The 14811-nt window shown below is 72.6% G+C and overlaps 2 protein-coding genes across 5 annotated transcripts; one reads left to right on the forward strand and one right to left on the reverse strand.

Annotated features, from left to right (window-relative positions):
- On the reverse strand, nt 1–2656 carry INO80B (INO80 complex subunit B). Its single transcript, XM_062574575.1, has 5 exons — nt 2553–2656; nt 2256–2445; nt 2019–2137; nt 1465–1646; nt 1–1204 (listed from the first exon to the last, which is right to left on the reverse strand). Exons 1-5 carry the CDS (start codon nt 2596–2598, stop codon nt 740–742), a joined length of 1002 nt encoding a protein of 333 aa, XP_062430559.1. The 5' UTR covers nt 2599–2656; the 3' UTR covers nt 1–739.
- A 3747-nt stretch (nt 2657–6403) lies between these two features.
- RTKN (rhotekin) lies at nt 6404–14088 on the forward strand. Of its 4 annotated transcripts, XM_062574833.1 has the most exons (13): nt 6409–6592; nt 8918–9117; nt 9208–9269; nt 9402–9455; nt 9538–9655; nt 9768–9992; nt 10114–10208; nt 10658–10764; nt 11012–11143; nt 11226–11391; nt 11459–11563; nt 11739–11847; nt 13094–13182. In XM_062574833.1, exons 1-13 carry the CDS (start codon nt 6488–6490, stop codon nt 13098–13100), a joined length of 1485 nt encoding a protein of 494 aa, XP_062430817.1. In that variant the 5' UTR covers nt 6409–6487; the 3' UTR covers nt 13101–13182. The 4 variants fall into 4 exon arrangements, with proteins under 4 accessions (XP_062430815.1, XP_062430816.1, XP_062430818.1 ...); XM_062574831.1 differs by lacking the exon at nt 11739–11847 and having other exon boundaries at nt 6404–6592; nt 13094–14088; XM_062574832.1 differs by lacking the exon at nt 11739–11847 and having other exon boundaries at nt 6404–6592; nt 11015–11143; nt 13094–14088.
- Nucleotides 14089–14811: the final 723 nt, after the last annotated feature.

Here is a 14811-nt window from a genome sequence, read left to right on the forward strand (position 1 = left end):
TTCTCCACCGCCACAATTTATTGAGCTTCACAGGAGCAGCTAGGCCGGTTGCTTGTGAGCCTGGGCCCAGCAGCCAGCACGATCCCCTGAGCGTGCAGAGGACCGGGGAGGATGGAGCCAGAGGCAGAGGCAGCCGAACGCCCACCACCTCCTCCGTGGCTGCGCACAGCCACGAGCTCTCCCCCCGGCTCTGGCCTTGCTTGTCCTTCCGGGCACAGCCAGAGCTCCCCGCACAAGTAGCCAGAGCAAAGGCATGTGCTGGGCCTGGGCGCCTGGCACCAGCGGCCAGGACTAGCCCACACGAGGGACATGGCCGTGTACCCGTCCCCTTGAGCTGGGAAGCCGTCAGCCCCACGGCGGTCCAGCCAGACATGGCCACTCCGGGAGGCTCCCCTCAGTCCCCAGCTGCACATCCAGGCAGAGAGATCTGTTCGGGAGGGCTGGGCCACCTCGCAGCAGCGTTCGGAGATGTGAACCGACAGTCTGACTCGTGCTGCACCAGCAATACTCCTCGCCTGCAGTGGCCACTGCCGTGCCACAGCGCCTGGCTGGGCAGCGTGGAGAGCGCAGCCCCGCTCCACCTCAGGGCCAGCCATGCAGCCAGCTCCGAGATGGCTCCACGAGTCCGCCAGACTGCCAGGTCCTGGCACTCAGTCTGCCCAGAGCCACGCCATACCCCGAACCAGCTGGGCACCCGCCACGTGCCCCGAAAAGGGCACGGCCGCAGGGCCACACGCACCTAGGCTGCGGCCTCCTGCAGCTGCAAGTTCTTCTTGTAGCAGGCCAGGCTGCAGAGGGGCAGGCCCGTGCGCGAGCAGGAGTAGCGCTTGCGGTTGGGGCAGCCGCTCACCCCGCAGAGCACAGGCACGGGCACCACAGGGGCGGGGGCGGGCAGCAGCGGCAGGGCCATGCCAGCGGGGAAGGACACGGTGATGCGGTCGGTGGCGTTGCAGTAGTGCACGACGGGGCAGGGCGCCTGCTTGGCCTTGCGCTCCCGCAGCGTCTTCACCTTGGCCTTGTTGGTCTTGGTGAGGCGCTCAATGGTCTGGTTCTTGTTCTCCTCCGCCTTCTTGGCCGCCTGCAGGCGCCTCTTGCGGGCACGCTCCTCTCGCTTCACCAGCATCTCCTCTGTCATCTCCTTCGTCTTATAGCCCATGGGTAGCTCCAGCAGCGGCTGGCTCTGCTGCTTGTGCAGGAGCGCTTTCTGCGGGGGCAACAAGGGCTTCATCAGGTCACTCTGAGGCCGCCAGGAGGCTGGTGCCCCCAGCCGGACTTAGAGCTCTCTCTGCCACTCCAGGGAGCCCCGGACATGTGCCCTCTGAGGCCACGGAGGCTCTGAGCAGGCTCTTGGCCAGCTCCAGAGCACTGTGGTGCCTATGCAGGCAGCCCGGGCCCAGCCCCCGGCGGGGGGGCTCGCTTAGCACCGCCCCCAGCAGTGCCTCCGCCCTAGCACACTGCCCTCACCTGTCTGGCCGTGAGCAAGGACTCGTCCACCTCCTTCTTGAGCTCCCCGTTGTCGTCCAGCTCGCCCTTCTCCAGCGCATCCAGCCAGCGCTCTTCCTCCTCCTCCTCCTCCTCACGAGCAGGGAAGCAGCTCTCCGAGTCCAAGTCCGGCAGAGGCGACGGGTCCAGGTTACTGTCCTCATCTAGGCCACGCAGTAAGGAAGAGAGAAGTCACCATGGCGGGCTCTCCTCAAGCAGCTGCTGGGAATGCTCACCCTGTGGCAGGTCACAGCATCCTCAAAGCCACAACAGGGGATTCACGTTGCCCCCCGCAACAGAGTAGGACTACAGGACCCACCTCCATCACCCTTGGCGAGGCACCGGGCACCACCTGGCACCTCTGAGCGCGGAGGGCCGAGAGCAGCACAGCAGGTCTCCCTCCCGCTGCAGCCCTCCAGACCCCCCCACCGCCTTCTCCTAAAGGCAGGCCCTTCCCCAGAGGTGCCCCCCATCCTGGCACTGTGGCACCTGGGTGCCCCATGGCTGGGGCAGGGCCAGCCTGCCCTGGCACTCACCCAGCCAGGCCCGATACTGCTCGATGGGCACCCCCTCTGTGGGCTCGTCCTCCTCATCCACGACCATCAGCGGGGAGGGGGAGCGCGGCACCTCGGGGACCACCGTGAAGGTCGGCACGCTGCGGGGACAGCGCGGGGTGTCCGTGGAGGGGAAGCGCCACGCCAGGGCCCGCGGGCCCTGACGAGGCCCCGCACGACAGCGGGGCCCGCGGCCGCGGGGCCTCCCCCCGCACCCACCTCTTGGTGCCCAGGATCTGCCCCCCGAGCTTGATCTTCAGCTTGAGCTGGGGCTTGCGCAGGGCGGCGGGGGGCTCCGGGCCCTCGGCCGGCGCCGCCGGCTCGTGGTGGTGCTTCTTCTTGTGCTTCTTCTTGTGCTTCTTGTGCTTCTTCTTGTGCGCGCCGTGGCCGCCCGCCGCCTCCTCCTCGCCTGCCGGGGAGGGCCGTCAGCGCCGCCCGGCCCGGCCCGGCCCGGCCCCCTCCGTCCTGCCGCGCCGCCACGCCTTGCTCACGCGCCCCACCCCGGCCCGCGCTTACCGGCCTCGCCGCCCTCCATCCTGCCGCGCCGCCACGCTTTGCTCATCCGCCCCGGCCGCCCGCCGCCGCCCGCCTGGGGGAAACGATTCCGCGCGGACCCGCTTCCGCCCGGCGCGGCGGAAGGGGCCCGGCGCGCCGCGCGGGGGGCGGGACGCCGCCGCCGCCATCTTTGAGGTGGGCGCAGTCCCACAGGGAAAGGCTTCCGGTGCGGAAACTGCCCCCGCCGGCTTGTTGGGCCGGGGCTGCCCAGCGCCCCTGCGCGCCCCTGCGCGCCCCTGCCCACAGCGCCGACCGAAAGCCCCGGACCCACACCCCTGCCATAGCCCCTGATCCCTGCCCCCTACCCGTATATCCTTGCCCATAGCCCCTGCCCATGGCCCCCGCTCCCTTGTCTCTGAGTCTCCCAGCCTCAGCCGCCCCGTGGGGCTGAGCCTGCAGGGGGTGGGGCGGAGGGGGCGAGGACAGTGGGGCTGCCCCACGGTGCCCTGGGGAGGGACGCTCAAGGCGTGCACACCTGTGTGCACCCAGACGCACTCCCATGGGGCGCACGTGTGCATGCACCAACACACACAAAGTGTGCACACCTGTGCACACCGAGACACACTCCGGCGGGGCGCACACGTGCATGCACCAACACACACATGCAGTGTGCAACCTGCACACACACAGACAGACTCCTAAGGGACACAGTTATGCATGCACCAGCACACACCTACAGTGTGCACATCTGTGCACACACAGACACACTCCCATGGGCACACAGGTGCATACACCAACACACACATGCAGTGTGCACACACGTGCATGCACAGACAAAATCCCATGAGGTGCACATGTGCATGCACAAACACACACTTGCTGTGTGCACATCTATGCATACCCAGAAAAATACCTTGGGGTGAACATGTGCACGCACCAACACACACTCACAGTGTGCACACCTGTGCGTAGTGTGCATATACTGGCAAGATCCCTCTGGGTGCACATGTGCATGCACCAACACACACTTGCTCTGTGCACACCTGTGCATGCACAGAAACACTCCCACTAGGTGCACATGTGCATGCATAAACACGTACTTGCTGTGTGCACACATGTGCATGCACAGACAGACTCCTTTGAGGCACACAGGTGCATGCACCAACACATGCTTGCAGTGTGCACACCTGTGTATGCACAGACACACTCCCATGGAGTGCACATGTGTGTACACCAACACATTCTCACAGTATGGACACCTGTGCACACACAGACACACTCCCGTGGGGAGCACAAACGCACACGTGTGGCCCCAGTCATGCACCTGTGTGCTGCAAAGTGCTCATTCCTGCCCACATTGTGCACACACACCCATGTACACACACAAACAGGTGTGTACAAACACATGTGCGCGCGCACACACACACACACACCCCCTGTGCCCTACAGCAGCACACACACACTCACACACATGCACGTGTGCACCCCATGCCCAGCTGTCCTGGCTCACTCGGGCCATTGTCCCTCTGCCGGGCACTGTCCCCGCGCTGCAGCGGTGCCAGCCGCCGCCGTCCCGCCCCCCCCCCGCCGCCCCTGCCCCGGGGGGTCGCGGCAAGCTCGCAGCCCTGTGAAACATCCCGTGGCAGCGGTGCGATGTTCTGCCGCCTGCAGTGGGGCCGCGCGACCGTGGCCCGCGGCTCGGCCCTGGCGACGGAGCTGCAGCACGGCCGTCGCCGCCTCTGCCTCCGCAGTGGCCCCGCGCAGGTAGGAGCGCCCCGGCTGTGGGCTCCCAGCACGCTGCCGCGGCCCCCGGTGCCGCTCGGCCCGGGTGGCCCCTCTGAGGAGCCGGGATATGCTGCAGGGACCGGGCGCCTGCCAGCCTGCCAGCCGCAGCGAGGGGTGAGGGACGCAAAGGGATGGGGTGGCCGCAGCCTGGCCGGGCTCTCCCACACGCGCTGGGGCTTCAGTGGGGGCCCCTGCCCCAAAGCGCCGGGGTGACCCGCGTTGGCAGGGCCCAGGTGCCCCAGCTCGGCCCCGGGCACGTGCCAGGCTGTGCCACGTGCAGCGTGCCGGTGCTGGAGCCGTTCACGGTGCAGCGTGCCGGCGCTGGCACTGCACGCGGTGCACCCGGAGAAGGGCCACAACACGAGAGGGGCCGGAGGGGCCGGGCAGGCCGGAGATCGACGTGCGACTTCTTGCTGGGGGAGACGTGGGCGTCAGCGAGGCGCCGTGGGGCATCACGGCAGCTGCTCAGCGCAGGAGCTGTGCCGCGGGCCGGAGCTGCCTGGCGATGGTGGGGCAGGGGCTCGGGGTGTCTGGGGCGCATTTCCAGGTGCCTTGTGGCTCTGCGTCGTGGGGCATAGGATGGGGGTCTGTGAGTGGTGCTGTGGGGTGGTGCTGGGCCCCCCACTGTCGTGCTTGCCCCACAGATGCCTGGCACCATGGGGCAATGCCCCCAGCGCCTCCCACGGCCCATCCCACCGGCTGCGGTCGCATCCTGCCTGGGGCTGTGGGTGCTGCCAGGGCTGGGGCGGAGGTGCTGGAGCCGCTGGGTCTGCACCGACTGGCTCTGGGTGTGGGGCCAGCGAGAAAGACCGGTTGGGGGGATCGGGGGGGTCCCAGCGTGCCAGGCTCTGCCACCACCGGCGCTGCAGGGGGATGGGGGCTGTCTGGGTCCCGGGGTGCTGTGGGACACTGTCCCCCCCACCGCACCGGGGTGACAGTTCCACTCTGACCCTGGGGCGCTGTGGGGCACGGAGAAGGGAAGGGGGGGGGTCCCTGGGCGCCGTGCACACCCGGACTCCCCCGGACACCGGGGCCCTGCGGTGCAGCACGGGGAGGGGGGACCGGGTAACGGAGCACAACCCCTCCCCAGGCGAAGGCTGCACAAGGAGGGGGGGCCCGGCCCGGGAGGGGTCCTGCTCCTGCCAGTCCCAACGTGCAGGGGGTCCCGGGGTCCCGGTGCCCCGGCCCCGCGGTGGCGGCCCGTTCCGGCAGGGGGCGCCCCGGGGGGGGGGGGGGGGGCCCGGGCGCCGGTGCCCCGGGGGCGCGGGCGGCGCGGGGGCGGCCCCTGTAACCGGAGCCGCCGCAGGAATGCCGGCGAGGGCGGGCCGCGCCGCGCCGGGGGCGGGCGGCCGCCGCCGCCTTCCTGCGCGCGCCGCGCCGCAGCAGCGGCCCGGGAGCGGCGGCGGCGGCGGCAGGTACCGGGCGGCGCGGGGCGCCCCGCGTGCAGCGCCCACCGGGGCCGGCAGGGGGCGGCGCGCGGGGGAGGAGGGGGGGGGCGGGCGCGGCGCCGTCCCGTCCCGTCCCGTCCCGTCCCGTCCCGTCCCGTCCTCCCCCGGCGGCCCCGGCCCCCCTCGTCCCTCGCCCCCTCCCTCGCCCCCCGTCCCTACCCGCGGCCCGCGCCCCGGCTCCCCTTGCCCCACGCCGCGTCCCCGTCCCGGACGCCTTGTCCCGCTCCCTGCCCCCCCCCGCGGGCTCTGGGCTCTCCCCACGCCCCCCCCCCCCTCCAGGCCTCGGGGCCCGTCGCCCCCCGCGCAGGCCCCGGGGGTGCTGCCCGCCCCCTCCGCGCGGGAGCGGCCGCTGTGCCCGCGGCGGCGCTGCCCGCGCCCCGCGCCGCCCGCCCCCGGCCGCCCGCGCTGCCCTTTCCCGCACAGTGGCCGCTTGTTCGGCGGCAGCGGCAGCGGGAGCGCGGCGCCGGCGCGCCGATGAAAGGCCCTTTCTCTCCGCAGCTGGGCCGCGCCGCGCCGCGCCGGGGCCGCGCCGGCGGGGGAGGCGGCGGCGGACGGCGGCGGCCGCACTCGGCGCTGCGCACGGCGGCGCGGCGGGGCTCGCCCGCCCGGCGGAGCTGAGCGCGGCGAGCCGGCGGCAGCGGGCCCCGGCGGCGCGGCGCGGATGCGGAGCCCCCCCGGGCGCTGGCGAGCAGGCGGCCGCGCCGGGGGGCCGCCGCCGGGCCCATGGAGGTGGCGGCGCGGGAGCGCTCCCCCGAGATGCAGGACAAGCTGCGGATCCTGGAGGACCTCAACATGCTCTACATCCGCCAGATCGCCCTCAGCCTGGAGGTGGGGGGCGCGACGCCGCCGGGGCCGCCCGGCTGCACCGGCCCGTGGCCCGGGCGCCCCGGCGCCGCCGGCAGCGGCCGCGGAGCCGGAGCCGGCCCGGGCGCGGCGGGGCACCGGCCTGCCCAGCCGCTCCGCTCTGCTCCGCACCGCCGCGCTGCGGGGCTGGGCTCGGCCACGCGAGCCGCGGCGTCCAACGGGGCCGCCCCACGCACGGCACCGCGCCGGGCCCACGCGGCGCGGGGCTGGGGGCGCGCTGCCACCCGCCCCGGGGCGGATTTACCCGCCGAGCCGCATAGCCGCAAGGAGGAAATCTGGTGCTAATCACCTCGGGGCGAGGGGGGATCGGGAGCGGGGCCAGGCCCCCGTCCGCAGCCTGGGCCCTCCCCGTGCCCCGGAGCACTCCGGGCTCCCCCTTGGGGTGCAGGGACCCTCCCGGGGTGCGGAAGCCGCCCCTCGGGGTGCGGAGACCTCCCCCCCTCGGGGTGCAGCACCCCCTTGGGGTGCGGGGCAGGGACCCCCCACCGCGGTGCGGGGACCCCCTCTTGGGGTGCAGGGACCTCCCCGCCCCCGGGGTGCAGGACCCCCTCTGCACTGCCCGGGGACCCGCTCCCCTGCCGCGGGGGGGGTGCTCCGACCCTGGGGCGGCAGCGGCCTCTCCTCCACCCCCCCCCGCCCAGCCGCCCGTGCCCGCAGCCCCGCGCGCTCCCGCCGCGGCCCCGGTGCTTATTGCTCGCTATTTATAGCTGCCGGTGATGTCAGCGCCGCCCCCCCGCGAGGGCCGGGCGCTGCGGCTCCGCGCCGCCGCCCCCCGCCGCCCCCCGCCGCCCCGGCGCGCTCGGCGGCCCCGCGCCGCCATGGGCAGCGGCCGCGGGGCGCGGGGGCCGCGCGGGTAGCAGCGGGGCTCCGCCGGCATGGACGGCTGCGGCACCGGCGCCGTGAGTCCGGGGCGGGGGGGGGGGGCAGGGCTGGGCTGGGCTGGGCTGCGGCTCCCCGCGGCCGGGGGGCTGCGGGATGGGACCCTCCCACGGGACCTCTCTCTGGGGCTGTGCGTCGCCGGGGGGCCGTGGAGGTTTTGGCACACCCGGGGGTGACCCTGGGTCACTGCCCTGCTGCAGCTGCTGTGGAGCACACCCGGGGGGGGGGGGGAGCTGCATCCTGCAGGCAGGATATGGGGCAGCCCCCTTCAGCCTGGGCTCTGATGTGGGGTTCTGCATCCCCTCCCCAAAACCCCATTCCCTGCTGCGGGGCAGCTGTGGGGCAGGATGCAACCCTGTTTGGGGCTGAGCACCCTGCTGGGGCTGGGGGGCAGCTCCCCTCCCCGGGGGGGGGGGGCTGGGAGCTGCTGGACCTAGGGGCACCAGCACCACAGCCCCTGGCTCCGGGGTAAGGATGTGCAGTGCTGTGGGTCCATGCTGGGGGGGCGGCCCGGTGCAACCATGGGGCAACTGGCTTGTGTGCAGGGTGCATGATGTATCCATGGGGGGTGCAAGACACATCTTTGGGGCGTGTGGCACATCTGTGATGCTCGTGACGCGTCCGTGGGGTGCATGCCTGTCTGTGGGGCAACTGGCACTTCCATGGGGCACGGGATGCATCTGCGGGGTGCACAACACATCTGCAGTGTGCGTGACGCATCTGTGGGGCCCATGATGCCTCATGGGGCTGCTCCAGGGACTGAATTTGGGGTGGGGGGTGTGGAGCGCCAGTGGGGGCTGCGGCCCGGGTCCGTGCGGGGACCACGGGGACGGAGGGGCGCTGAGTGGGCGGTGGGAGATGAGCCCTGCCAGAGCCAGCGGTTGCTTGGCAACCCGGGGTGGGGGGAGCGGGAATTGGTTATTTATCCATGGGCTGCAGCAAAGGCTGTTTTGGGGAGGGAGCCCGGCTGTGGGGCCAGCCCGGCTGGCACAGCGGGGCTGTCCCCTCCACACTCGCTACCTGGGCTGGGGCTCCCCAGGAGCCAGATGTGCACAGCTGGAGACCCTTGGCAGATGTGTGCAGCTGGGGGGTCCCTGCATGGCCCGGTGTCCCCCCGCGCGCTGCTGCAGCCCCACGGCCATGTCTGCTCGTCCCCCACAGGGACGTGGCTGTCCCTGTCCGGGGACGCGGAGGCAGGGGAGGGACGGCAGCAGCCCGGCATGGGGGCCCTGGTTATTGCCCCCGTGGAGGCTGGGATCCTGGTGCGAGGCCCATGCTCCTGCCCCAGGCTGCCCCATGCAATGCCCTGCCCCCCCCCTTCCCGCCCCCCTGCGGCCCCCAGTGCCCCCAGGCAGTGCTGGCGCTGCCCCGCGCTGCAGCTCCTGCCCCCGTTCTGCCCCTCTCCTCCAGGACACGGACATCCAGAAGAAGATCGACCATGAGATCCGAATGCGGGAAGGAGCCTGCAAGCTGCTGGCGGCCTGCACGCAGCGGGAGCAGGCGCTGGAGGCCACCAAGAGCCTGCTGGTCTGCAACAGCCGCATCCTGGCCTACATGGCGGAGCTGCAGCGCATGAAGGAGGTGCAGGTGATGCAGCGCATGGCCAGGCGGTGAGGACCCCGCGCCGCGGGGCGGGCGGGCGGGTGGGTGGGGGGCCGCCGCCGCCGCCCGCCGTCACAGCTCTGCACGTCCTCCCGCAGCCCCTCGGACGCCGGCCCCACGGACGAGCGCTTGCCCTGCCGCGGCAGAGTCTGCGTGTCAGGTAGGGACGGGGTCCCGGCACCCCCCGCCCCCCGCGAGCCTCTGCCCAGCGCCGTGCGGCCGTGCGGGCCGGTGGCTGCCGCAGGGCTCGGCCTCGCCGCCCGTCTCACTGCCGGCCTCTTCTCCCGGCCAGACCTCCGCATCCCGCTCATGTGGAAGGACACGGAGTATTTCAAGAACAAGGGAGGTGAGCGGGGGGCGGCGCGGGCGGCGGGGCGGCGCGGTGCGGCTCCCCGCCGCCGGCGCTCACCGCCGCCCGCGCCGCGCAGAGCTGCACCGCTGCGCCGTCTTCTGCCTGCTGCAGATCGGGCCGGAGATCTACGACACCGAGATGGTGCTGGTGGACCGGACGCTCACCGACATCTGCTTCGAGAGCGCCGTGCTCTTGTGAGCGAGCTGAGCGGGTGCCCGGTGGTGGGGTACTCTGCACTGGGGGGGCCGCGCCAGGGCGCCGTGCCGGGGGGCCGCGGCTGCCCCGCTGAGCCACCGTCGCCCGCAGCACGGAGGCCGGGCCAGACTTCGAGCTGAAGGTGGAGCTGTACAGCGCGGGGCTGGAGGAGGACGCGGCGCTGGGCAGCGCGCCCAAGAAGCTGGCCAGCAAACTGAGCAGCTCCCTGGGCCGCTCCTCGGGCAAGCGGCTGCGAGCGGCCCTGGACGGGGGTCCCGGGAGCCCCGTGAGCAACGGGGGCAGCGGCGCCCTGCTGCTGCCGGCCCCCAGCGTGGCGTGAGTACCCCGGTGCCTGCGCCGCGCTGCGCCGCGCCGTGCCACGCAGTGCTGCACCGGCCGTGCCGTGCCGTGCCGTGCCGTGCCGTGCCGTGCCCCGCTCACTGCCCTCTCCCCGCAGCGGCCCCAAATACCACCTGCTGGCGCACGCGGTGCTGTCGCTGGCCGAGGTGCAGGACGGCTTCCGCACCCACGACCTCGCCGTCGCCTGCAGTGGTGAGCACGGCGCAGATCGGCTGTGCAGCAGCGGCAGGAGGGTGGGCGGGACTCGGCTGCGCTGGGGAGGGGGGCCCTGGGGTCCCAGCGGGATGCGGGAGGTGGGTCTGGGGTCTCGGCTGCGCTGGGGAGGGGGGCCGTGGGGTCCCGGCGGGGTGTGGGAGGTGGGTCTGGGGTCTCGGCTGCGCTGGGGAGGGGGGCCCTGGGGTCCCGGCGGGGTGCGGGAGGTGGGTCTGGGGTCTCGGCTGCGCTGGGGAGAGGGGCCGTGGGGTCCCGGTGGGGTGCGGGAGGTGGGTCTGGGGTCTCGGCTGCGCTGGGGAGGGGGGCCGTGGGTCTGGGCAGGGCAGGGAGGGGAAAGCGACGTCGGGGGCAGCGTGGGCAGGGGTGCGGGCCCGCGGGCAGGGTCCCTGCAGGCGGCCCCGGCTCAGCGGGTCCCTGGCGCCCGGCAGAGGAGAGCTCCTTCTGGCTGCCGCTCTACGGCAGCATGTGCTGCCGCCTGGCCGCCCAGCCGCGCTGCATGGCCGCCCAGGTGATGTGCGGCTTCCTGCGCCTGCAGGTGAGCGCCGGGCCTCTGTCCGCGCCACGGCGGCCCATGGCCCGAGCGCGCCGGGTCTCAGCCGGCGCCGCGGCGGCCCGTGGCCCGAGCGCGCTGGGTCTCAGCCGGCGCCGCGGCGGCCCGTGGCCCGAGCGCGCTGGGTCTCAGCCGGCGCCGCGGCGGCCCGTGGCCCGAGCGCGCCGGGTCTCGGGGCGGGTGCCGGGCGCCGGGTGCCGGGCGCGCTGACCTCCTCCTCGGCCCCGTGCAGCAGCAGGCCGGGGAGCCGCAGAGCTGGGCACGGCTGTACTGCGTCCTGCGCGGCACCAACCTCTTCTGCTACCGGCGCCCGCAGGACGCCGAGGCCGAGGTGGAGCCGGCGCTCACCATCGCCGTCAACAAGGTAGGGGCCGGGGCGGGGGCGGCGGGGGCGTTGGGGGGCCGGGGCGGCACCGCGGCGGGGCTGAGCCCCCCGCGCCCGGCAGGAGACGCGGATCCGCGCCGCCGAGAAGGACCCGCGCGGGCGGCTGCACAGCATGTCCGTGAGCAACCGCTACGGCGCCGAGGAGGTGACGCACACGCTGCTGGCCGAGAGCCGCGCCGAGGTGCAGCGCTGGATGGAGGCCTTCTGGCAGCACTTCTACGACATGAGTGCGTGCGGGGCGGGCGGCGCGGGGCGGCCCCCGGCGCCCGCTGAGCCCCCGCCGCCTCCCCGCAGGCCAGTGGAAGCAGTGCTGCGACGAGCTGATGCGGATCGAGGTGCCGGCGCCGCGCCGGGCGCCGCCGCCGCCGCCCAAGCAGGGCTCGCTGTACCACGAGATGGGTGAGCGCCGGCGCCGCGGCCGCGCTCCTCCGCCGCCCTCCGCCGCGCTCGCCACTAACCCGCCGGCCGCGGCGGCCCTGCCCTCCGCCGCCCCGCGCCTCCTCCGTAACCGCTTCCTTTCTCTCCCGCCGCCGCCTCCCTCCCGCCTCTCTCTGCCCCCCCGGCTCGGCCGCAGCCCTGCCCGGCCCCGCTGTGCCGCCCCCCGCCTGCGAAGGGCTCCTGCTGCAGGATAACGCCGTCTCGGCGGAGATCCGCGCCCTGCTCTCCTCCTATTACAGCGACAGGTGACGTAGCGGGGGCCGCCCCGGGGCTGGGGCTGGCACCGGCGACGTCCCGGCCCGCGTTCCCGCTCCGCCCCGGCTGCGGCACGCGGCCCGGCCGCGGGGCACGGCCCGGCCCGGCCATGGGGACGTCCCAGCTGCCAGGCACGTCCCTGCTGCAGGCCACCTCTGGGCCATGGCGATGTCCGGGCTGCAGGGGATGTCCTGGCTGGGGGGGTGACCCAGCCAAGAAGGTGTCTCCAGCGCACGTCCTGGCCACAGGGATGTCCTGGCTGTGGAGATGGCCCTGTTGCAGGGCATGTCCCGGCCATGGAGAAGTCCTTGCTGTAGGACTCGTCCCTGCTACAGGGCATGTCCTGGTCATGGGGATGTCCCTCCTGCAGGGCACATCCTGGCCATTGAGATGTCCCTCCTGCAGGGCATGTCCTGGCCATGGAGATGTCCCTGCTGCAGGGCACATCCTGGCTGTGGAGCTGTCCCTACTCCAGGGCACATCCTGGCCATGGAGATGTCCCTCCTGCAGGGCACATCCCTGGTGCAGAGCACTTCCTAGCTTAGGGGGAGGACCCAGCTGTAGGACACATTCTGGTCATGGGATGTCCCTGCTGCAGGGCACGTCCTGGCCATGGAGATGTCCCTCCTGCAGGGCATGTCCTGGCCATGGAGATGTCCCTGCTGCAGGGCACATCCTGGCTGTGAAGCTGTCCCTGCTGCAGGGCACATCCTGGCCATGGAGATGTCCCTTCTGCAGGGCATGTCCTGGCCATGGAGCTGTCCCTGCTGCAGGGCACATCCTGGCTGTGGAGCTGTCCCTGCTGCAGGGCACATCCTGGCCATGGAGATGTCCCTCCTGCAGGGCACGTCCTGGCCATGGAGATGTCCCTGCTGCAGGGCACATCCTGGCCATGGAGATGTCCCTGCTGCAGGGCACATCCTGGCTGTGGAGCTGTCCCTGCTGCAGGGCACATCCTGGCCATGGAGATGTCCCTGCTGCAGGGCACATCCTGGCTGTGGAGCTGTCCCTACTCCAGGGCACATCCTGGCCATGGAGATGTCCCTCCTGCAGGGCACGTCCTGGCCATGGAGATGTCCCAGACATCCTGAGCCCCTTGCGTCCCAACTGCCTCAGCCGCAGGCCGTAGCCTGGCCACCGTGGCCGCAGGAGCCGCGCGCGCCGGCCAGACCCCGCGGTGCTGGTGCTGGTGCCGGTGCCGGGGCGGCGCCGCCTGACGCCCGCTCTCCCCCGCAGCTATTGAGCCGGCCGACGACATCGAGGCGGTCACGGCCATCCTGGCGCAGCGCGCGGCCGGGCTGCAGCCGGGCTGCCCGCCCTGGCTGAGCCTCTTCGAGGGGCCGCCGCACGCCGACGACCCCGATCCGGACGGCGCCAGCGGACCCGGTCCCGGCGCGCCCCGCGCCCGTGCCCGCTCCCTCGACGCCAAGCTCGGCAGCCCGGGGGGGCGCGGGGCCCGGCGGGGCGCCCCCTCCCCGCGCCCCGTGCCCCCCTCTGGCTCCAGCTCCGGCTCCTCCAGCAGCGGCAGTGCCACACCGGACCCGGGGCGCGTTGCCCCCCGCCCCGCGCCCGCCCCCGCCGGCTGCCTGCAGTCCCGCGTCTGAGCCGGGGCACTGCCGGGCCCCCCAGGCAGCCCCTGCGCCCACCCCGGGGCGGCAGGGTGGGATGGGGATGGGGGGGGCGCAATGGGGAGGGGGCTGGTCCTGCTGGGCTGGGGGCTCAGAGCTACTTTTCTGGGGGGAGAAACTGGAATTTATGATAACCCTGTGCCTGAGCACGGGGCTGCAGGGTGGTTGTGGGGCTGACCCTGGCCTCCATGGGATGGGTGCTTGGGGCTGACCCCCCCGAAGGTGAGCCCCCCCCCCCAAACACACACATGGTGGGTGCTCAGGCTCACCTCACAGCCAGGGTGCTCCCCACAGCTGGGGGTGCTTGGAGCTCACCCCACAATAGGGTGTTCAGGGTGCACCCCACAGCTGGGGGTGCGTGGAGCTCACCCCATGGTGGGGTGCTCAGGCTCGCCCCATGGTGGGTTGCTTGGGGTGCACCCTCCAGCTCTGCTTTCCTTCACCATTTCTAACCCCTGGGGCCACCTGCCCTGGCCTCCAGTGCCCCCCTGCGCAGCCAGGGGCTCAGGGGTGGCGTGACCCACAGCAGGGACCAGCCCTGGCTCCTGCGCCCGGGGTGCCAAAGCTACCACCTCATTAATAAGCATTAAAATTTATTTAACAGCCGCTGTGTTTTATTGGGGGGGCTCTGAGCAGTGTGGGGCTGGGCTGTGGGGCACCCAGCTCCTTCCCAAAGCTGCTGCACTGGGCGGGGAGGAGGGGAAGTGGTGCAGATGGGGGACAGCAGAGCAGCCCCAGGGCTGCAAGTGAGTGTGGTCTGGGGGTCTTGGGCGCAGGGGGCTCACTGCTTGGAGGGGGTGCCCGTCCCCCTAGATGGTGTCGGGGGAGAGGGTCCCCTCGTTGTGGGTGCTGGTGCCATGGGGTGGCTGCTGGAGGCTGGTGTCGTGGGTGAGCAGCAGGGCAAAGCCTGGCAGGGAGAGTGGGAGAGGCTGAGCCCATCGCTGTGGCGTCCAGGCTGCAGGTGTTGCAGCGGGGCAGTGGGGGGGGGTCGGTACCTGGAGGGGCTTTGAGCAGGGCCTGCGGCGGCAGGACGGCATCGCCGGGTGGCCCCCCCTGCGGCAGCGGGCTGTGAACGGCCTCCGGCCCCACATCTGTGCCCCCCCCGGCCCCCAACGCACTTCTGTGTCCCCCCATGCCCCCGTCCTCCAATGCACACCTGTGCCCCCCACCGCCCATGCACATCTATGTGCCCCCCAATGCACGTCTGTGCCCCCTATGCCCCCAATGCACGTCTGTGCCCCACACCCCAGTGCCCCCATCCTGCAATGCACATCTGTGCCCCCGTCCGTCCCCCCATGTGCCCCCAACGCCACATGCACATCTGTG

Source organism: Rhea pennata, chromosome 4, assembly GCF_028389875.1.
Source record: "Rhea pennata isolate bPtePen1 chromosome 4, bPtePen1.pri, whole genome shotgun sequence".
Taxonomy (NCBI): Eukaryota; Metazoa; Chordata; class Aves; order Rheiformes; family Rheidae; genus Rhea; species Rhea pennata.

What these genes read in the sequence shown, in the direction of transcription:
- INO80B (XM_062574575.1), bottom strand. Translation starts at nt 2,598, where the DNA reads ATGAGCAAAGCGTGGCGGCGCGGCAGGATGGAGGGCGGCGAGGCCG. An exon ending in GATGGAGGGCGGCGAGGCCG is followed by an intron (nt 2,446 to 2,552) that starts GTAAGCGCGGGC and finishes CCTCCCCGGCAG; the next exon opens with GCGAGGAGGAGGCGGCGGGC. An exon ending in CCTTGCTCACGGCCAGACAG is followed by an intron (nt 1,205 to 1,464) that starts GTGAGGGCAGTG and finishes TTGCCCCCGCAG; the next exon opens with AAAGCGCTCCTGCACAAGCA.
- RTKN (XM_062574831.1), top strand. Translation starts at nt 6,488, where the DNA reads ATGGAGGTGGCGGCGCGGGAGCGCTCCCCCGAGATGCAGGACAAGCTG. An exon ending in TTCGAGAGCGCCGTGCTCTT is followed by an intron (nt 9,656 to 9,767) that starts GTGAGCGAGCTG and finishes CGTCGCCCGCAG; the next exon opens with CACGGAGGCCGGGCCAGACT. An exon ending in TCACCATCGCCGTCAACAAG is followed by an intron (nt 11,144 to 11,225) that starts GTAGGGGCCGGG and finishes CGCGCCCGGCAG; the next exon opens with GAGACGCGGATCCGCGCCGC.